This window comes from Gloeophyllum trabeum (assembly GCF_000344685.1).
Source record: "Gloeophyllum trabeum ATCC 11539 unplaced genomic scaffold GLOTRscaffold_00010, whole genome shotgun sequence".
In the NCBI taxonomy this organism is placed as follows: domain Eukaryota; kingdom Fungi; phylum Basidiomycota; class Agaricomycetes; order Gloeophyllales; family Gloeophyllaceae; genus Gloeophyllum; species Gloeophyllum trabeum.
The window spans coordinates 1,034,627-1,055,246 of NW_006920419.1; the positions used below are offsets into that span (position 1 = coordinate 1,034,627).

At 52.9% G+C, this 20,620-nt stretch overlaps 7 protein-coding genes across 7 annotated transcripts; 4 read left to right on the plus strand and 3 right to left on the minus strand.

The window, feature by feature from the left end:
* Nucleotides 1-644: 644 nt before the first annotated feature.
* Nucleotides 645-2,970, plus strand: GLOTRDRAFT_106990 (beta-glucosidase; the record flags this gene model as incomplete). Its single annotated transcript, XM_007869803.1, has 12 exons — nt 645-690; nt 759-1,066; nt 1,118-1,254; nt 1,307-1,429; nt 1,497-1,633; nt 1,693-1,721; nt 1,861-2,005; nt 2,061-2,141; nt 2,199-2,220; nt 2,508-2,672; nt 2,795-2,888; nt 2,944-2,970. 12 exons carry the CDS (start codon nt 645-647, stop codon nt 2,968-2,970), a joined length of 1,314 nt encoding a protein of 437 aa, XP_007867994.1.
* A 226-nt stretch (nt 2,971-3,196) lies between these two features.
* GLOTRDRAFT_131034 (MFS general substrate transporter) lies at nt 3,197-5,424 on the minus strand (the record flags this gene model as incomplete). Its single annotated transcript, XM_007869804.1, has 14 exons — nt 3,197-3,268; nt 3,327-3,525; nt 3,583-3,627; nt 3,689-3,726; nt 3,787-4,042; nt 4,097-4,116; nt 4,173-4,270; nt 4,323-4,335; nt 4,393-4,459; nt 4,518-4,607; nt 4,662-4,840; nt 4,892-4,906; nt 4,959-5,217; nt 5,279-5,424. 14 exons carry the CDS (start codon nt 5,422-5,424, stop codon nt 3,197-3,199), a joined length of 1,497 nt encoding a protein of 498 aa, XP_007867995.1.
* An 869-nt stretch (nt 5,425-6,293) lies between these two features.
* GLOTRDRAFT_117040 (FAD dependent oxidoreductase) lies at nt 6,294-8,161 on the plus strand (the record flags this gene model as incomplete). The annotated part of the gene is made up of 10 exons (XM_007869805.1): nt 6,294-6,401; nt 6,453-6,584; nt 6,637-6,690; nt 6,745-6,834; nt 6,895-7,304; nt 7,359-7,495; nt 7,557-7,689; nt 7,748-7,808; nt 7,872-7,955; nt 8,015-8,161. The coding sequence occupies 10 exons, from the start codon at nt 6,294-6,296 to the stop codon at nt 8,159-8,161; spliced, it is 1,356 nt and encodes a 451-aa protein (XP_007867996.1).
* Nucleotides 8,162-8,934: 773 nt separating this feature from the next.
* GLOTRDRAFT_44748 (sugar transporter) lies at nt 8,935-11,182 on the plus strand (the record flags this gene model as incomplete). The annotated part of the gene is made up of 14 exons (XM_007869513.1): nt 8,935-9,131; nt 9,188-9,230; nt 9,281-9,364; nt 9,419-9,601; nt 9,665-9,768; nt 9,794-9,797; nt 9,857-9,873; nt 9,928-10,018; nt 10,085-10,104; nt 10,163-10,414; nt 10,467-10,473; nt 10,529-10,816; nt 10,869-11,004; nt 11,061-11,182. The coding sequence occupies 14 exons, from the start codon at nt 8,935-8,937 to the stop codon at nt 11,180-11,182; spliced, it is 1,548 nt and encodes a 515-aa protein (XP_007867704.1).
* Nucleotides 11,183-11,849: 667 nt separating this feature from the next.
* GLOTRDRAFT_45092 (MFS general substrate transporter) lies at nt 11,850-13,685 on the minus strand (the record flags this gene model as incomplete). The annotated part of the gene is made up of 9 exons (XM_007869532.1): nt 11,850-12,015; nt 12,067-12,127; nt 12,193-12,380; nt 12,435-12,645; nt 12,699-12,915; nt 12,977-12,993; nt 13,121-13,344; nt 13,404-13,484; nt 13,540-13,685. 9 exons carry the CDS (start codon nt 13,683-13,685, stop codon nt 11,850-11,852), a joined length of 1,311 nt encoding a protein of 436 aa, XP_007867723.1.
* Nucleotides 13,686-15,695: 2,010 nt separating this feature from the next.
* GLOTRDRAFT_45399 (CTP synthase) lies at nt 15,696-17,973 on the plus strand (the record flags this gene model as incomplete). The annotated part of the gene is made up of 11 exons (XM_007869549.1): nt 15,696-15,735; nt 15,793-15,929; nt 15,983-16,015; nt 16,069-16,170; nt 16,221-16,415; nt 16,480-16,739; nt 16,799-16,931; nt 16,987-17,075; nt 17,135-17,292; nt 17,349-17,651; nt 17,714-17,973. 11 exons carry the CDS (start codon nt 15,696-15,698, stop codon nt 17,971-17,973), a joined length of 1,710 nt encoding a protein of 569 aa, XP_007867740.1.
* A 177-nt stretch (nt 17,974-18,150) lies between these two features.
* GLOTRDRAFT_94877 (DEAD-domain-containing protein) lies at nt 18,151-20,433 on the minus strand (the record flags this gene model as incomplete). The annotated part of the gene is made up of 3 exons (XM_007869806.1): nt 18,151-19,551; nt 19,604-20,277; nt 20,337-20,433. The coding sequence occupies 3 exons, from the start codon at nt 20,431-20,433 to the stop codon at nt 18,151-18,153; spliced, it is 2,172 nt and encodes a 723-aa protein (XP_007867997.1).
* Between the last annotated feature and the right edge of the window lie 187 nt (nt 20,434-20,620).

Sequence of the window (20,620 nt, forward strand, 5' to 3'; positions counted from 1 at the left end):
TAGACTGAGTCATTATTGAGTAGGATGGCAGATAGCCGTCGGGAGTCCTGTCCGAAGTCTGTACGATCGTCATACGCTGAACCCAAGCTCCCCGAGTTATACCGTTGTACAGAGGAGAGCGCCCGAGCAGCCTGGGGCATGAGGATGTTTGACGCTCAGTATGTAGTACTGTCAGGACGTTCAAGCTTCAAGTTGGGGTGACTTACTTGCAAGCAACTTGGGGCTTGCGTGCCTCGCGGAAAGGAAGTGCTCCGCCCAGTCGAAATTCGCGGTGTTTGGGCAGTGCCCCGGGCATGTCGCGGCAGCAACCTTCCGGGTGGCGTAGGGCGTGAGAATTCTTCAGGCTTTGCAACCCGCAGCATATACCCGCATTGCTACACTTCCAGCTATTTCAAGTTTCTCCTCAATATTAATAGTCCTTCTACATCTCTAACAGTTTCGCATTCTTGTACTATCAGAGGTCCCGTGCTACGCAGACTGGTCATGTCGACATCCCTAATGATCCCCGTTGCAAAGTACCGACGAATCGCCGCTATAGGACGGCACCGTAGCTGGCCATAGAGCACATTTAAGGACGATGTCTTGGACTTGAGCGCTTGAGGAACCTCCGTCGGCGCCGACCATTGCGACGCAATATGACGGGAATGACACCAACACTTCCCGGAGATTTTCTGTGGGGATTTGCCACAGGTAAAACCAGTTCTCCACCGACCTTTTCATACATCGTGATACATGTATCATAACTGTCTATATCACAGCTAGTTACCAGATCGAAGGTTCCGCTAACGAAGGGCGTCGGGGTCCATCTATCTGGGACACATTCACCCGCATTCAGGGGAAAATACGCGACGGCAGCACCGGCGATGTGGCGACCGATTCCTACAAACTATGGAAGGAGGACATAGCTGTACTGAAATCGTATGGCGTTAAGTCCTACCGCTTTTCTCTATCATGGTCGAGAATCATTCCTTTGGGTGGTCGCAATGACAAAGTCAATCGGGACGGGATACGGTTCTACCGAAGTTTTATCCAGGAGTTGTTGGACAATGATATCGCGCCCTTCGTCGTAAGTACGGAAGGATGACAAGCCTGATTCTCCCGATCAGAACCCCTTCAGACTCTGTACCACTGGGACTTGCCGCAGGGTCTCCACGACCAGTACCTGGGGTGGCTCAACAAGGACGAGATCATAAAGGATTATGTTCATTATGCGCAAGTTTGCTTCGAAAACTTTGGGGATCTTGTCAAGCACTGGTACATGTTCTCTGTACCAGAATTGCTACCAATCTGATGCAAGGTCCGGCAGGTTTACCCATAACGAGCCATGGTGCGTAGCGGTCCTCGGCTACGGGACAGGGGTCTTTGCCCCAGGCCGTTGCAGCGATCGGGCAAAGTCACCCAGTGGCGACTCGGGTTGCGAGCCTTGGCTGTGCGTAAGATGAAAGATGAGGCTTGGACGCCCTTGCGGTCCCGCAAGTTCTGAGATATCTTCACAGCGTAGCGCATAATCTAATACTAGCCCACGCGTACACCGCAAAACTCTACAGGGAAAAGTTTGCGCCGATTCAAGGTGGCCAGATAGGAATCACCTTAAATACGAACTGGTACATGCCCTACGACGACAAAGCCGAAAGTCAGGCCAATCTCTGCGGGTTTAGCGGGTTGTTGCTCGTAGTACTTACTATATCATAGATATTGTAGCCGCGAAACGGGCTATCGAGGTGTACTAAGGTGAGTGAGTTCCCCATGCCTTGGTATTTCTTTGAATTCTTATATAATCGGACCAGGGTGGTATGCGGTTCGTGAACATTCCATCCACCACCTGCTTGGGCAAGCGTCCCTTGACCGGGTTCGCAACAGGATCCAATCTATAAGGGCGACTACCCTGGGGTGCTCAAGGAAATGATTGGCGGTCGCCTGCCTAAATTCACGGATGACGAGAAGGCCGTGATTCGCAATTCATCGGACTTCTTTGGGCTAAATACCTACACCACACATCTCACTCGTAGGTATTTCTAACCTAAGGTACAACCCAAAACTGACGACTCTTATTCCTATAGTGGAGGGAGGGGACAATGAATGGAACGGGAAGGTGAAGACCACGCACACCAAACCAGACGGGACCCAACTTGGGACGCAATGTACGTTTGAAAATATTTCTCTGCTTTGCAGCGACTCATTTCACTGTTCAATTGAAGCGGCGGCGCCGTGGCTTCAAACGTGTGAGTCGTACTGATGTTTGTGAGTAGCGATATTTGACTGTTTTTGAAGATGGCTCTGGTCTTTATCATGTACGTCTTATCATTCTGCCTAGCTTCGAGGTTTCATTACTTCTTGCGCTCACCTCGGCATAAAGCTCCTCAAATACATTTGGGAGGTACGCTGAAAGATGCTACCTGATCAGCTCTCCTTAAGTATGGCGCTCTTTCAGACGTACAAGAAGCCCATCTAGTACTTGCTTTTCCGTGATCCACACGTCCTTCGTATTCTGACACATGTTTATTCAGCGTCACAGAAAATGGTTTCGCGGTGCAAAATGAAGACACCATGTCGCTTGAGCAAGCCCTCCAGGATAAGGACAGACTCGAGTATTATCAACAATATACCCAAGCTCTGCTTGACGCCGTCAAAGAGGGTGAGGATGTCAAAGGTTACTTCGCTTGGAGTACGTCGTATCATATTCCCATTTTCGTGCCCTTCTGACGCCGCAATGCATCTATGGGCCTGCTTGATAACTTTGAATGGTTCGAGATTCGAACTCGGTTCATAGGTGTACCCTGATGATTGTCTGTAGGGCCGATGGTTATACTATCCGTTTTGGGGTCACATACGTGGACTACGGGACGCTAAAGCGTTATCCGAAGGAGTCATCGAAGTTCCTTGTCCAGGTTGGTCTTGCCGCAAGATATTTAACTGGATCATTCTAATCTCAAGTATCTGCAGTGGTTCAACGAGCATATTGCAAAGTGATGATTGTGTTGTCGTATTGAATATCTTCTTTGTCGACTATATCGAAATGGATCCGCCCATAACCATGGACACTGGGCAATGGTCAAATGCACATCACTGCCTCCCTTCAGACGTGAGACGGACGAGGATAAGTTGACGAAAATCTAATACCATGATACATACACACAACAACCTACGACAGAGATACGTGAAGTCTATAAGAGATTCAATAGTGCAGTCGTACAGTTCAGAGGAAATGCCTGAAGCTGGGATTCTTCGGTCCCTCGGCAAGGACAGCCGTCGGGACATCTTTTGAAGTCTGCGTCGGGGCACTTCGGTCAGCTTTATTAGAAAACATCCTCGATTGCATCACTCACCCAATTGACGCCCTGCTTCCTGTTTCTCCTCCTGTTGTCCAGGGCCATGTACGTCCGCATGCTAAGGACAAGTGTGATCCCCAGAACTTGCAGGCACGCAGAGATGATGAGCGCCTTGGTGTACTTCGGGGCCCAGGAGTCCAGGAAGATGTTGGAAGAAATGAGCGAGCCGGCGTTGGCAGAGAACGTCAGGAATCCCCTGTTAAAGGGCCTCCGTGTCAGCTGGATGCTATGGACTAGTGAAATATGAACGTACGTTCTGAAAGCCCGACCGTTCTCCGAAGGGTCATTGTTGTTGTGCCTAATGGTGATCGTAGGAATTGACTGATGTCCGATAACGCTGAACAAGATGCTGAACATACCATGAATGGAATAAGCTCGTGGGCACGAAGGCACCGCACTATTGCAAGCTGTCAGTAACAGCATTCTCCTTCCTAAAGCGCACAATCAAACAGCATACCTGGATCAAGAAGCACGCAAAATACCCAGGCCCCGTAGCCGAAAGGGGTAGTGCCGCTAGCATTATACAACCAATCATTGTCGTGCCCAGCGCCAACGCGAGGAAAGGCGTGCGCTGCCGGACTTTGTCGGACATGAATGCCAGCAAGTACAAGTACAGCGCGGCCACGACATTCGGTGCCACGGTGTACAAGTTCGTCTTCACTTTCGAGAAGCCGAAGCGACCGATGAGCTGCGGTAGGAAGGTCGTCGCCGTCCTGCGCGAGAGCAGATGTCAGACTCAGTAACGAATGAGGAAGAGAGGGACGGACGATGAGGCTGTTCCGTAGCACTGAAGGGAGAAGCAGTTAGTTTTGGTCGCCTGCAGGAAATCATGAGGAGACATACGAGGGCAAAGATTATGAACACGTAGAATTTCCACTCCTTTGCAGGAGCAAAGAATTCACGTGCGTTGAAAGGAGCGTCAACCCTCTTCGATGCATCCTCTATACTGAAGTCAGATACACGCCCAATGCCCAGAGGTCTGTTCGAGCGTACTCAGCAGACGCATCTGAAGATTCATGTCAGCTCGAAGACACGCAGATGACAAATAGTAATTGCTACTCACAACCGCAGCTTCCTTCTGCTTGGGTGTCAAGAAGTCGACGTACTGGGGGTATGTCGGCAAGATGAATCTGAAGGGATATCAATGAGAGCTGCGCATGGCGGAGCCCGTCGCGCCACGTAACGTACATGGCAATGATAGCAACGCAGATCGTCAAGCCTCCTTCCAGGAGGAACAGTATCCGCCACCCAGACATGCTACCCTTAATCTGGAAAATACTAGGACCAACGCGTGTCAGGGCTAGTGTGGACGCCACTGGGCGTGATGCTTACCCGTAGCTCAAAAGGCCAGCGAAGGCACCGGAAAGGGCCGTGCTGGAATACCAGATAGCCAGTCTCTTTGCGAGCTCCCCACGGGTGTAGAAGGAGGAGAGGTAGATGGGCACAGACGGACCGAAGAAGCCTTCAAAGGTACCTAAGAAGAATCGAACCGCGACGATCCCGCCATAGTCCTTGTCGAAATGTCAGCACTTCTCTCCAATTGTCAGCAGTCGTTAAATTACCTTGACAGCAGCGTTCTGCGTACAGGGTTAGCCAGAGAAATTACGCAATGAAGATATAACAACTTACGATCATGGCCATTGAGCCCCACCCGAGCATGTAAATAGGGAGCATCCGCGGAGGCCCGAACCTCTTCGTCACGAAGCCACCGCATATAGCCATGGTAGCAAACATCAGAGACAGCACGGTGAGGACATTGTTGTACTGGTTCCCGACGAGATGGAGATCTTGTTCGAGGGTGTCCGTCTTCGCATTTCCCAAGTTACCTCTGTCGAGAGCCGAGAAGAGGTACATGAAGAAGATCACGGGCATGATCCGTCGGTCGTAGCTGAGCATAGCCAAACTTTAAGTTAGTATAGGTTGGTGAGATATGGGAAGTGGACACGTACGCCCTGCGGACAGCCTTGGACACTTCGGGATCGAGTTCGTAGGCGTCCACTTCTTCCGGCGTGAAGTCATATTCCCGTCGGCCTTCGTCGACGGCGTCGACCTCAACCACTGGCGAGGGACCCTTCTCCGCGTCAACCGAGGACATGCTCTCCTTTCTATCCATGTCTAGGCTCTGATGCTTCGCGATTTCCGGAAGAGGGGACACGGAAGTGACTCTCGACCATGCGCGGGTTCATAAGCACTCGAACATTTACCCCTGGAGCGGAGACGGGATGGGGCGGCATGCGATAAGTGATAGTAATATTCATATCAACTATCTTATCTTTGCCTGGCGGTTGTCGAGATGCAGCTGCTCGTATCTGAGGCGGAAAGGGGCAGCAGGATACCAATATCAGGAACTTCGAATGCCCTGACCTGGAACTTGAAATCCTGTCAGTCTATCAGCGTACATATGATTAAATTCAGCAACACTCTCCGAACTGACTGTAGCGTTGGCATTACCGATGTGAACTACTCCTTCAAACTATTGAATGCGAATGACACCACCCGCTGACCGTTTGGCGAGTCAGCGGCCCGCGAGTCTTTCGCCTTTGCGGCAAGTTAGCGAGCGGCCAGTGATGGCCATGCCGCTCGAATACTACGTCAAATCGAGATCTACGTCTATCGTCCGACGATGCCGATGTCATGACCAGGTTCAGGCCAGGCACTTTGCAGATCGGCTTCCCTTCCATCCCCTCTAAACTGCCGAAGATATTTCGTATCGCTCGTCAAGCGGCTGAGCGGCGCGGCCATGTAATCCACAAGATAACGTTCCGATAAACTCTGTGATAAGTACGAGAGGACCGCCACAATCATAGTAGGCATTATATGGGGAACACATCACGGGGCTCCAGTTCTACTGAATCTGCCATGGCAAACGACCTACCCAGCGTCGGCGATGAATCTCTGACTGGCCCAGCGCAAGCTATAGAGGCGTCCGTATCACCTACAACGAGCTTGCCGCTCGCAGAGGGTATGTCCCTGTCATATTGGCTGCAAGGGGTACGGGCGAACCCCCTGCTCGACCATCGGACAACGGAGGATTTGCCCAAGGAAGCGGAAGTGGTCATCATCGGGTCCGGGGTACGTCAGGCCGCACCTTATTCCATGCCACGTCTAACAGAATGTACACAGATGACAGGCACACTTACCGCATATGAGTTACTGAAGGGCGACAACCCTCCAAAGAGCGTTCTCCTGCTTGAAGCACGAGAGTTGTGTTCTGCGGCCACTGGGCGCAATGCTGGTCATTGCAAGCCGGATCAGGTACGTATGCTGAGCCTCCCCTGCTTCTTATTCGGAGCTTAAGGCTTTCTAGTGGCGAGGATTTGCAAAGTATGAGAAGATGTTTGGTGCCGAACAGGCCCTGAAGGTCAGATCGACATTTTCTCTACCATTACTTCTTATTGACTCGTAATCATGCTAGATCCTAGCGAATGAGCAAGACACTTGGGAGCACCTAGTTGCCTTCATCCGCGAGGAGAAGATAGACTGTGACCTATGGGTAGGGAAGACTGTACGTCTATGTCCCGTTTCTCAGCTACAATATCATACTAAGGCATCCACCTGCGCACAGCTTGATGTGGCCATGACCGAGGAAGTCGCTGCATTGGCCGCCGACACCTTCAACCGCTTCAAGGCAGCCGGTGGGCCCACCTCGCACATCGAGCACATCACAGACAGAGACGAAGCCGTCAAGCGCTCCCGCATCAAGAATGCCGTCTCGGTGTTCGCATGGGACGCGTCGACGCTTTACCCCTGGAAGGTCGTCGCACACATCATTAAGCTGTCTTTGGCCTTGGGTTTGAACCTCCAGACGTGGACGCCGGTCACGGGTGTAGAGGCGACGCCGTCGCAAGACGGGAAGTGGGTGGTGAGGACCGAGAGAGGGGACGTCGTTACCCCCACGGTTGTCCACGCGACCAATGCGTATGCCGCTGCTCTGCTTCCCGAGCTGCAGAACGTCATTCGACCGACGCCGCATATGTGAGTTCCTCTTCCGCGCAGATCGGGTCGCTCTTGACTCGCGGGATATGTTAGGTGTAACAAGACCATCCCGCCACGATCGTTCGCCGGGACAAAAACCCTGCAGAACTCGTATGGTGTTCTGTGTCCGGGCGGCGCACTCTTTTCTATCAACCCTCGAGCGAACACCGATGGTATAGTACTTTTTGGAGGTAAGTGCCTGAGACTACTCTGCTCGTGAGGACTCGATGTAAATGATGGGTATTGCTTCAGGCAGCAACCCGAACCAACACCATCTTCTGAAGTACCTTGACGAGAACCCGGACCGACGGACGGACGATAGCCTATCGAATTTCGAGCCGGTTACTCAAGCAGTCATTGACTTCGCGACGGAGGAGTTTGGATGGTAAACCTGTGCATCACAGTATCTAGAAGCTTTCCCTGACCACTGTTCGACTGCTCAGGGACAAGAAGACGTCTCCCGGACAAGGCTACGACTACAGCTGGAGTGGTATCATCGGCCGAGTACGTGTTTTCAAACTGTCTTGCAATGTGCGCGGTTCTCTGACACATCTATTCCCACCATAGAGTGCGGATGGCGTTCCCTACATAGGACCTTTACCTGGCAAGCCTGGGCAGTGGATATGTGCTGGTCATAACGGCCACGGGATGGTACGCAGACGGCGGTTTACCTTGTTCCATGCCTACCTACTAACTTTCTTCATCTACAGGCACGTATATTCACCTCTGCGCCGGGCCTCGTAAAGCTAATGAAGGGGGGTAGTTGGGCGGACACGGGTCTCCCGGAGTGCTTCCAGGTGACGAAGGAGAGACTAGACAAGCTAGCAAAGATCGACTTCAAGGTACCCATTATCTAACCATTGGTTTTATTTGCTGTGGATATAGGAGGGACGGAATATATTCGTTCACTCAACGGGTCTCTTCGCGCGGTCCTCCGATCCGCTACCCTTGGAGTCATCCCATACTCGTCCTCACCCGTGGCTGTGCTCCTTCTCGTGGCTCCGGCCGAGGCTCCTATATGAATGTTGTGCTTCGAGAAGCCACAGAGTAGCGGTGCAAGTAAACTACATGCCTTTATAGTCACCTGCGCCACATACTGCCGACGATAACCCTCGCGAACTGTGGTGAATGCCATCCTACCTCACGTTTATATTTGAACTGCCTTCGCATGTCGTCAGAAGGTAGGCACATGCTCTATCTTTTGGGCTGCCGATAGCGCAAGCTTAGGGATGTGCGAAGGACGCTTAGAGCAACGGGTACGGACTTGCATTCCTGTTCTTCTGCCAGACTAACTGCAGGGCCCTGATACGCGTCTATTGTCGTGCGGGAGACAGAACTGGGTGTCCTAGTGCGCCACCATCTCCACGACACGGACTCAAGCTTACACCCTTTCTCACCTTCTCTTTGGGAGCACTGTAGTCAGGTCATACTCTTCGTCATGCCTCTAGGTGCCGCTACTTCCCTCGCTCCTCAACGATAACTCGAGTTGGTCAAAAATGGAGCTCAGGTATATAAACGAGATCCACCTCGACTCCTCTTGCCATCTTGCCAGCAATCTGCGTTGGCGCATTGACTCCTGTCAATCATCGCAACAGTCCGTCAAGACACACGCAGGCTTCTATCTACTGACATGTCTGCACCAAGTTCGGTCGCGCACGACTCTGAGAAGCAGGGGAAGCGCTCCCCCGACGTCCGCCTGGAGGATATCACAGATAAACCCGCATCCGAGTTCGAAGCCGACGTCGCCTCAAGGGCTCCCAGATGGCGCGGACGAAAGCTGAGGACAGTTCTGGCTTTCATTGCTGGAGTCGGCTTTACTCTCTTCGGGTAAGTTACAGGATCACACCCTCCACTAATTGCGATGCTCATACCTTCGCGCTCAGCTATGATCAAGGAGTCATGTCGGCGTTGCTTACTGGCAATCAGGTATTCATGCGGGCGTGTTTATAGTTCCAATGTATCTAACGTGGACATAGTTCGAAGCGACTTTTCCCGAAGTCGTCGTAGATTCAGCACATCCCAATCATGCTACCTTACAAAGCTTCATTGTGGCTATCTATGTATGTCAAGCTTAGCATGCCCAAACGTGAAGCTCTGACCACGGTCTGCTACAGGAAATAGGTTGCCTTTTTGGTGCACTCTCTAACCTTTGGATCGGTGACCGGCTGGGACGCAGACGCACCATATTCGTTGGAGGCGTGATCATGATTATCGGTGCTGTCCTACAGACCACCTCATACTCTTACGCGCAAATGGTCGTCGCCCGGATCGTCACAGGCTTTGGTAACGGCTTAAACGTGCGTACCATCGAAGGAAGATGCTTGGACCTGGAGCTCTTGCTGATACAAGCGATTCAACAGACATCTACTGTACCGTCATACCATGCCGAGTGTTCTCATGCTTCTAGCAGAGGCAGTTTTATCATGTTCGAAGGGACCATGATCACGCTAGGTCTAACTCTATCGTAAGTACCCCAATTCGGGAATCAGATACGTAAGGGACCTCGGTGTTTGTTCAGTATTCTTTCGCTAACATCGCCTCAATTTCGACAGTGGATTGACTTCGCTTGGTGAGGCAGGATCCCTTGCGCAGTGCCCGAGTACTTACGGGTGCTTGTGGTCAGCTATTTCGCGACAGGCTCTCCCTTGCAATGGAGGATTCCGATTGCCTTACAGATAATTCTAGAGCTCATCATGATCGGAGGCATCATGTTCGTGAGTACTGCCTCGATTAACATTATTCCCATATGGGCTAGGATGTTGACGAAGCATAACTTATAGCTACCTGAGTCGCCCAGATGGTGAGCAACAAGTTGAGTCTCGTCAGAACCTACATCATCTGACTGTCGTTCGGAACAGGCTAGTCAAGCAAGGTTACAATGAAGAAGCCCTGGCAATCCTCTCTGCTATCGACGACAAACCTCCGACTGACCCGGAAGTTCGAGCGACATTCGTGGGCATCCGCGAAGCTGTCGCGGCGGAAGGTGACTTGAGCAAGGGGTCACTGAAAGAACTGTTCAGGGGTGGTAGAAGTCAAAACTTCCGCCGCGCTGCAACCGGGGTCGTTTGTCAAGCCGTACAGCAACTTACCGGCATCAACTTGGTCAGCTAGTACGTAGTCTGTCCTCTCCTATTCGGCTCAGGCACTGACGGCTTCTCATAGTTACGCGGTAGGTGGCCTATTCACATGAATTGAGTAGTATTTTTCCCTTACATCACACCTAGACTGTCCTGTTCCAGCGTCTTGGTATGAACGGAGTGGATTCTCGCATCGTAGCTGCTTGCAATGGCACCGAATACTTCATGGCTAGCTTCTTGGCAATCTACTTCATCGACCGCGCAGGGCGTCGCAAGTTGATGCTAATTGGAACGGCTGGGTGTTGCCTCACGATGGCCCTGCTCGCCATCCTGGGCGCTATAGATACAACAGCCGCGCAAGTTGTGTCTGCGGTTCTACTGTTTGGGTTCAATACCTTCTTTGCCCTGGGTTGGCTTGGAATGGGATGGCTCTACGTAAGCATGAAGGTGCCTTCATCTCTTCCAGCTGGGTACTAACCTTGCGTAGCCCGCCGAGATTGTCGGCATTGGTATCCGAGCCCCTGCCAATGCTCTCAGTACTGCGTCGAATTGGACATTCAATTTCCTGGTTGTTATGATAGTAGGACCGGCTTTTAACAGCATCAACTGGGGTACCTATCTTGGTACGTCTCGTCACTCGAGACATGTTCATGTATTGACTGTCTTGGTACCTTTCCAGTATTTGCTGTACTCAACTTCCTCATTGTACCGGTCGTATATTTCTTCTTCCCGGAGACAGCAGGACGCTCCCTTGAAGGTGAGAAAACCTTGCGCCCTCCTAGCGGTCCAGCCGTATCCTGATGTTACCCATGCCACCCAGATATGGATATCGTTTACGCAGTAGCGTATAATGAGGGGGTCTCGCCTGTCAAAGTATCGTTCCGCAAAGATCTGCCACCTGCAGGATCCCCAGAAGCCGACGAGATCCTTGGACTGACTGCAAGGCGAAGGGGAAGCAACACCTCTTTAGAAGCCCAGGAGTAAAGTTCCGATTGAAGCTTCCAATGCGATAAGTGTATTGGTAGTTGCCTGAACCTCATACCTCTGTATCCCTATGGGCCTATAGAACATTGTAAGTATAGTTGCTTGGCTCATTTTGCACCCGATCCTGTAAATCGATGTACATCGACCCTGCCGTGACCTGGGGTCATTATACCTATGTATCATAGATCATATCCCATGAGTCTTGACGTTTGTCTCGTCAATCCGATTTGCAAGCAATGAGGAACGAGAAAAGGGTTGATCTGGGCGCTCTCTGACCCCGGGGCTGGCATACACTCACGAGACTTGTATCAGGGTCCAAGGTATGTGAGAAACTTTCACCTATGTTGCTAGCATACAGAATTAAATCGGTCGGATGATCTCGGACATGCCTCTTCACGCTGGGCTAATCGAGACTTCTGCCTCATCTTTGTCCTTAATCGCAATATCCTCCGCTCCGGTATAGGACGTTCTGTGATGGATGTGTTTAGCGTGAAGCTCTGAAGTCAGCGATCCGATGCGTCGCAACGTACTGAGAGTGTTCCGAGGCATCCGGAAGCGGCGAATTCTCGACCCGCAAGTAAAACATCGGCAGGGCGAAGAGTAAACCAACAACCAGTAGACACCACATTGCAAGGAAGATGTTCATGTAGCTGGTCATGTCTTGAATATTTCTCACTAGGACTGCCGGAGACTCTACTCACGGTATTCCAACAGCATCAGCTCGGAAAGCGCCAGCAACACCAGCGGACTGAATGGATTTATCTACGCAGGGAGGAGATATCACAAGTAAACCGTGATTCCAATCAAGAGGAAATCTGGATGCTCACAGAATCCGGCAAAATGAGCAAGCTTACCAGGATCACTGGACATAGTGCCAAGGACCCAATAGAATGCGGTTTGCCATATGGCATCTAAAGCGCCACAGAACATGTATAACAAGATCTTGGCGGGATACCCCTTGTCATATATATCCATCTTCACGGAATCTGGGGGAATTGACTGGCGTGTATATTGCCTGTATCCCTGGCATTAGTGTATTCTTTCGGGTACAATAACATGTATTGCCTACCTCTGGTAGACGAAAGCCCATGAATGAACGAGGAATACCAGAAAGAGGAGGATAACCCATCCAGAGAACGCTCGGAATCTCCGACTTAACCATTGCTGGTCCAGGAAAAAGCCTATCGCCACGGCACCCAGTATTTGGGCGATCCAGTACACTAGATTATTCAGGGAACGCGCTCGGATGTTGAAGAGGGCGGCATTATAGTCATTAAATTCTATTCATTTCAATCAGTACCCACTTCCCATATGTACCGGGAGGGAGACTTACGCCAGGTGTAATACCAGATGCTAGCAAAGAAGGAAGGAAACAAAAACAGCACCATAGGATCCGTCTTCAGTGTATAGTAGAGGCCGTAGAATTCAGATTTCCAGGTCGGCTGTCGCGGCGTTGTCACTTTGGTCCCGTCGCTGCGTATCATCTTCTGCGGGTCTACCATGAGCAGAGGGACTGCCATTCCGAGAGCGTTCAACACGATGAGGCCAATCTGGGGAGTAGTTTCATATGTCAGACCCGAGCCGACGCGGCTGTTCTCCGTGGAGACATACATAGGTACCATTCCCAACTAGCACGACGACGGATCACTCAGTACGAAGAGTCGTGAGTCTTCGGCATCCGATCAACTTACCCGAATTGGTCTACACCCGAGGCGTGAGCCGCTTATCCAGCGAACGGAGGCTACGACACATGACATACCTTGAGATGTATGTTCTCGCCCAAAGATACAGCAGCGCCGACTACACCTCCCAAATTATAAATAGTCCAAACGACACTGATGGATTTGCCCCGCTGAGCATCGGTTGGGTACGCCATCATGAGCGAACCCTGGGCAGTCCACAGCAAACCTGCACAGACACCCTGAATTGCGCCCGCCGTGATGACAAACCATGCAGCGTTCGGATGGATATTCATCGCGCTATGATGACAGCTTGGTCAATTGTGTGTCCGAGTTACGTGGGTGGGGACTGGACGGACAGATAGGATCCAAGGCCCAGCACGTATCCCGTCGTACCCAGAAAGAGGGTGAGGCGCGGGCCAAGAACGTTCGTAATAGACCTAACTCACACTCTAATTAACGAAGGCGCTTCATAAGAACTAGCTCATGACGTACCCAGAGAAGAAAGCGAAGAACCCAAAGATGGCGTACAGCGCCGTATTCGCGTTCGCGCTCGTGGTGGCGCTGATTTGCCCACCCCCGCCCAGGCCTGTCATCGCATTGTACAGGCCCGGGCAGGTGAAGCAGACCAGACCGAGCATGGCCACCTGCGTGTAGGGGTTGTAATAGAACCCTTTCAACCCTGTGGGCCGTTCATGGCAAGCAAGAGGCTGCTGGGCGTCGCCTGGATTAGTGGATACCACGAACATCGCGAGCAAAGGGAAGCGGACGGCGGTGTGTTCTCGTCCCTAGAGCAGCTTTAATTTGGGTGGATGGGTGCGGCTCTATTTTTGCTTCGATAAGAGGTTTGCGATAGAAGTTTGAGTGAGGTTCTCTGTCATCAGCATCATGCACGTAGACTTATCAAGTGCTGTTAGGTTTGCTGAACGGGTGTGTGAGACTTAACAAAACTCTTCCAGGACGGGGCACCTGATCCGGAAGCCTTAACGTTCGGACTGGAGTCACAGGCTCCCTGGTCCACGTCAGGCCTCATCTCATAGGTATGGACACGCCCATCGGGATAACAGAGTGTCGCGTAGCCCAAACTCTGAAAGCTATGAAGTAGTATTTCGTGGTGAGGAGTCCCGAAAGCACCAGCACGCTCCGATACCAAGGACGCGTGGCCGCACTGCCCAGTTCTAACGGCTCACCACGATCACTACTGTGCCCATGAGACATGGGAATGTCCATGTGCGGTCTGACTAGACAGTTTCGATTGGGAGGGATTGCCGTTCAGGAAACACCTTGCACAACGTCCTGACAAGGCGGTTGGGGAAACAGGCAGAGCTGTGGCGGCTGGGGCTGCTATAGCTGCGTTCGGTATGCAGTACGAAAGAAACCGATGCTCACGTCGAACCCCGAAAGCAAAGTAGCTGTCTTCAAGATTCCGCAAGAGCACCGCCTCACATACTGCAAACCATACATATGTACTTGGGCATATGACCAACGAGTGCATGTCGACAGTTTCGAAGGAACTAGAGGCAATGATGAAGAGCACGCCGATATTCTGTACGCGCGGGGGCAAGTGTGTATGTAGGAAGCGGAACGTGTGGCTCGCCGTCGGCCGCTCTGTCAAGTCTAGCAACCGGAGTGTGGCTGTGCACGATATGTAGTCTGCTTTCTTTCTGCTCGCTGCCGCCAACCTCAGGCTTCATGCTGCACCTCTACCTGTTGTCTACTTTGGGAAGATCTGAAGACCTGCAATCTGATACTTATTTAAGATATACTGGTGAGACACCCGATCTACGAACGATCCACTGGATCATGGCAATATGGAAGGGGGCCGCGCACCTGCAGCTGCAAGTCTTCCCAGATTCAAGGACCCGGACTCGGACCATTTGTCAATTGGAAAGCTATTGGCCGGGACGCCTTTGACCTGCCTTGTCAAACAAGCTACTTGCTCCGAGTAAGTCTGTCCCCGACCGCCCACATTGCAATATGGCTGCCCCCCCGGCGCCAGACGTCGAAATTTGCTTGACATAGCCATCGAGGTGAATAGACTCAGACTGGTGTCTCTCCGTTAATATCTTTGTTATATTATACGCGAGTGTCCAATTCCAGAGGTACGCACGCGCTCCCCCACTACATATCGCGATTCACGACTCTCCTGGCAGTCTAGCGGCGAAGATAGTCCTGCGGCTCTCAGCGACAACAGTCTCCAAGAGAAAACTACTCAGGTGGCAGAGCTTCCAGGATTATTTAGCCAATTGTCATGTATTTACGAGTGTGCCTGACCGGCGAATACACAATAAACCGGCAAATCTCGATCGAGGAAGAGGGAACGAGACGCGCTTGTGGCGGTGTATTATTTGTCCCTGTTTTGACCCGCGTACCCATCAATTTACCATTAAAAATTCGAACGCGTCCCAATTGTCCCTTCCCCCCGTAATCACTGCAACCCCCAGGACCCAGGACTAGCCGGCGCGCCATGACCAAGTACATCCTCGTCTCGGGCGGTGTGGTGAGCGGTATCGGGAAGGGCATCATCGGTGCGAGGGAAATCGATATATTTTTGCGTGCTGGAGTTCAGATAGGCCATTGTAGCGTCTTCGACCGGTCTGCTCCTAAAGACGACGGGTCTGAAGGTGACCGCGATCAAGATAGATCCGTATATGAATATAGATGCCGGTACGATGCGGCCGACTGAACACGGTGAGGCGCCATTGCGTGCGGTATGAGTGTGAAAGTCTGAGACAGGTGCGTGCATAGGCGAGGTATACGTCCTGAACGACGGCGGGGAGGTGGACCTCGACCTTGGGAACTATGAACGATATTTGGACGTCACGTTGTCCCGAGATAACAACATCACCACCGGAAAGATCTACAGAGAGGTTATTGAGAAGGAGGTAGGTAATTATACGAATGGAGAACCGTTACTTGGGAATGAACGCTCCAACAGCGCCGGGGAGATTACCTTGGAAAGACAGTACAGGTTCGTGGTTTTGACCACTAGACGAAGTCAGGCATGTTAAATCTAAGGTATAGATTATCCCTCACGTTACGAATGCCATCCAAGACTGGATCGAGCGTGTATCTAAAATCCCCGTCGACGAGACCGACGAGGAGCCAGACGTCTGCATCGTCGAGGTAACGTACCAATACCCTCCCTCCCACACCCAAAGCTTACACTGCTTTAGCTCGGCGGGACCGTCGGTGACATCGAATCCGCGCCCTTCGTTGAAGCCATGCGCCAGTTCCAGTTCCGCGTCGGTCACGAAAACTTCGCGCTCATCCACGTCTCACTCGTGCCCGACATGCACGGCGAGCAGAAAACGAAACCGACCCAGACGACCGTGCACGCACTCCGCGGGCTGGGCCTTCTCCCCGATCTCGTGCGCCCTCCTATGATACTATGTGTTCGGAATTTTTACTGAGCGGTAGGCACTGATTATGCAGATCGCCTGCAGACTCTTATCCCACCAACCCCTCGAAATCCCCACACGGGAGAAAATATCACTATTCTGCCATGTCTCAAAAGAACAGGTCGTCGGCGTGCACGACCTGTCATCAGTGTACCACGTCCCCCTCCTCCTTCGCTCGCAAGGTATCGTCGAATATCTTCAGAAACGACTAAATCTTGGAAGCCTCCATATTTCCAAGAACATGACCGACAGGGGCACGATGCTGGCGCGCAAGTGGAAGGAGATGACGACTGGGTAAGCGGGGTGGCTATCGGCGACTATATGGGGAGTCGGCTCATTCTTCGTTAACGAAGGCAAGAGCGGTTCTTTGACGACGTCAATATCGTCTTGGTCGGGAAGTACACGGATCTCAAGGATTCGTACATGTCCGTCGTCAAATCACTAGAACATTCCGCCTTCCGATGCCAGCGAAAGCTCGTCCTACAGGTAGGGTCTCTATACTCTTGCACTAGTAGCATTTATTAAAATCGTTTGGCCTCAGTGGGTCGAGTCGTCTGACCTGGAGCCAGAAACACAGGAACTCCACCCAGCAAGATACCACGACGCATGGCGGGCAGTCGTCGGTGCCGGGTACGTTCTCTATCGATCACATCCCCTTGATCAGCTGCGCGAACTCTGACCGCTCGCAGAGGGATCCTGGTCCCGGGAGGCTTCGGCATGCGCGGAACGGAGGGCATGATCCTCGCCATCAAATGGGCGCGCGAGCAGAAAGTGCCCTTCCTGGGCATCTGCTTCGGCTTCCAGCTCGCCGTCGTCGAGTGGGCGCGCAACGTCTGCGGGCTCTCCAGTGCGTCTCTCCTTCCCTCCTCTCACCTCCCCCCTTCCTGACACGCATGCCCCCAGACGCGCAATCGGGGGAACTCGTCGAAAACGCCGAGACGCCCGTGATCATCTTCATGCCCGAGATCTCCAAGACGCACATGGGCGGAACGATGCGTCTCGGGCTGCGCCCGACCGTCTTCCAGCCGGGCTCCGAGGCGTGGTCGAAGGCGCGCAGGCTGTACGGCGGCGCGGGCAAGATCTGGGAGCGCCACCGGCACCGCTACGAGGTGAACCCCACGTTCATCGAGAAGCTCGAGGGTAGCGGGATGGAGTTTGTCGGGAGGGATGAAAAGGGCGAGCGGATGCAGGTGATGGAGTTGCGAGGTATGCGTCTGCTTCTTCGTTGCGCAAGTGTTAAGCGAGGCTGAATGGTGGTGTCGCTGTAGATCACCCATTTTTCATGGGCTTCCAGGCGCACCCGGAATTCTGCACGCGGCCTCTCAATCCGTCGCCGCCGTTCCTTGGGTTTGTGGCTGCTGCGTCGGGAGAGTCGGTACTCGAGCAGCAGCTCGACCTGCAGATGCAACTGTACAAGCCACCACACCCCGAGCACTCCATGGTCAGTGAACGGGAAATCCTCGAGGGCAAAAAGGAGGGTATGCAGGGCGAGACCCATGTCTTGGTTAATGGGCACTCGGACGCTTAATCTATTTAAATTGTTTTCCCTTGAGTCTTCGTACACCATCACACCAGTAAGAGCTGTGCCATAACCAGTCTATGCTATTAATGGATGTAAATATGCAAGTAATATGAAGACACTATAGCTACAATACATATCCGAAAGCAAAGCCGCCGTCTACCCAGCGAAGATCATCGTACAACCTCAGTTATAGTCGTAGTCCCGGTCCTGACTAGCCCTCCGCAGCTTGAAGCCCTCCCCGTCCGACCTATCCGACCTGTTTGACCGATACGGCCTGTCCCTGTCCGACCTTTCTGACCTGTACGAAGGTCTTTCCGACCTGTCCGATCCATATCGTCTATCCGACCTGTCCGACCTATCGGTCCTGTCGTTACCGTAAGAGCGAGACCGTGGCCTGTCGTCTTGTTCCCAGCTTTTACTGCTCCCCCGCTTCTCCCAAGAGGGCTTTGAGCCGCCGCCCCTGCCGCGGCTCGAACTGCTCGACCTAAAGGAATCCGACTTCGAACTACCAGAACCACCAGGGCGGTACCCGAGTTTCGCCAAGAACGAGTCTGTCAAGAACGGAGGGACACCGAGGCCGCATGCCTGCGTCGCCCAGTCTTTCAGGCCCTCGAGAATGACGGACTTCGACACCCGCAGGTCTCCGTCGCGCGACGCGTAGTAACCGAGGACGGACGCGAACGTCTCTTCGACTTCGTTCGTGTCTACATGGCGCTGCACCTCCTGCACGTGCGCGGGGATGTTCTTGATAAGAGGAACCAAGGGGTTGCGGAACGCCTCTGGGCGAACGGGGGCATCCGCGACGAATGCATTGGGGTCCGCATCGTGCTTCTCGGCTAGGGCAAGCACTTGCGACTCGAGCTCGGTGGTCGTTACTGGCTTCAGAGATATCTCAGTCAACTGCCAGGAGACGAAGCCGACTTCCCAAGGCAGGAGGACGAGGTCGCCACGGCCACGTGACCCTGCACGGCCTGTCCGGCCAACACGGTGGACGTACTGGTCAGTGGAGGAGGGAATGCCGAGTTGGATGACCCGAGTCACGCCTGGGTAGTCCACGCCTCGCGCAGATACGTCGGAAGAAACGAGTATAGAAGAGGGCGATGTGTCTTTCCTGAACGCGTCCGAAGTCCTCGTGCGCACGCCCTGGTCCTTCCTGCTATGGATCTCGTAGATTTTCATTTCCTTCACGGGCAGCCCGGCCTTCAGATCAAGCAGCTGCGACGTGAGGAGCTTGGTATGCTTTGTCGTGGAGCAGAAAACCATGATTTTCGACTTGCCAGGGTTCGCGAGCTGGTCGTGCGCGATGAGCCGGAGCAGATGCGGAAGTTGCTCCTTGGCGGACGGGAGGACGGTGTGGTATTGCGGGATGTGCGCGTGGACGGGCGAATCGTCTGCGGAGACCGTGTCGATGCTGATGAAGTCCTTCGCGAGGAGACGCCGAGCTGTCTGCTGGACAGCACGGTTGATAGTCGCGGAGAAGAGCAGTGTCTGGCGTTCAGGAGTCGGCGGCAGAGCCTCAACAATTGCGTCGAGGTCGTCGCGGAAACCCATATCCAAGAGCGTGTCGCATTCATCCAGAATGAGCTGCGACGACAGATGAGACACAACACAACGAATAGGATAAAGATGCACGTACCGTTCTGACTTTCGAGAGACCCTTGGCAACGTCCGGCTCGTTTTCAATCAAGTCCCGTAACCGACCAGGCGTCGCCACGACAGTATCCCGTGGAAGTTTCATCCAATCCCGCATCTGCTTGCGTTTGCCCTCGCCGCCAACAAACAGCTGCACTTCCATATCGTTGTGATGCGTGGTCAACCGTTGAGCCTCCGTCGCGATTTGTGTTGCGAGTTCGCGGGTAGGACTGATTACCAAGATGCCGGCGTCGTTCCGCGCGAACACCTTTGCGATTCGACGCCTGACATCAGGTGTATTTTTGTGACCTTGATCCCTGATAACCTTATCCACGTGGTCCTCGATCGCTCTCAGTCGCCCTTCGACGGCGGGGATGAGGAACGCCAGCGTCTTGCCTGTCCCGGTTTTGGCCCTGACAAGGAGGTCACGAGGGTGACCCTCAGCGTCCTTGTGGGAACGCACCAGTGTTGGCGTGAGAGGGAGTACAGCGGCCTGAACGGGAGTCATGGTCGTGAGCTTGAAGGGGTGGGCGGTGAGTGCACGGAGAGTATTAGGGTGAAGCTCGTCCTTGAGAGACTCGAAGGGCAGAGGTGCATCAGCAGCTTGGCTATCGACATTCTTCGGCGTCTCCTCTTGTACTGCAGCGGCCGTAGACTGACAGCGCCGAGCGAGTGTACCTGCAACACCTTGAGAATGGTCAGTAAACTGTCGCCGTCACAGAATCCGCTCTACGAACCTGCTCGCCGACCAGCATCTGCACCAAAGACGGTGCATCTATTAGAAAGAGAGCGACTACATGTCTTCCCCGCCGTCAACCAGAACGAAAGAGCCATCACGACGAGACCGTCGTGGTAGGTTTGGAAGGAGTATACTCTCGACAAAAATTACTTTAGGCAAATTAGGTCACGTGATGGCGGGGCACACTTCACCAAGAGCGGGCTGCGCAGTCACGCAGTCAAACAGCTACGGAGTACATATATGAGGGGGACGTAGTGGGGTCTTTCCCAGGCTCCTAGAACC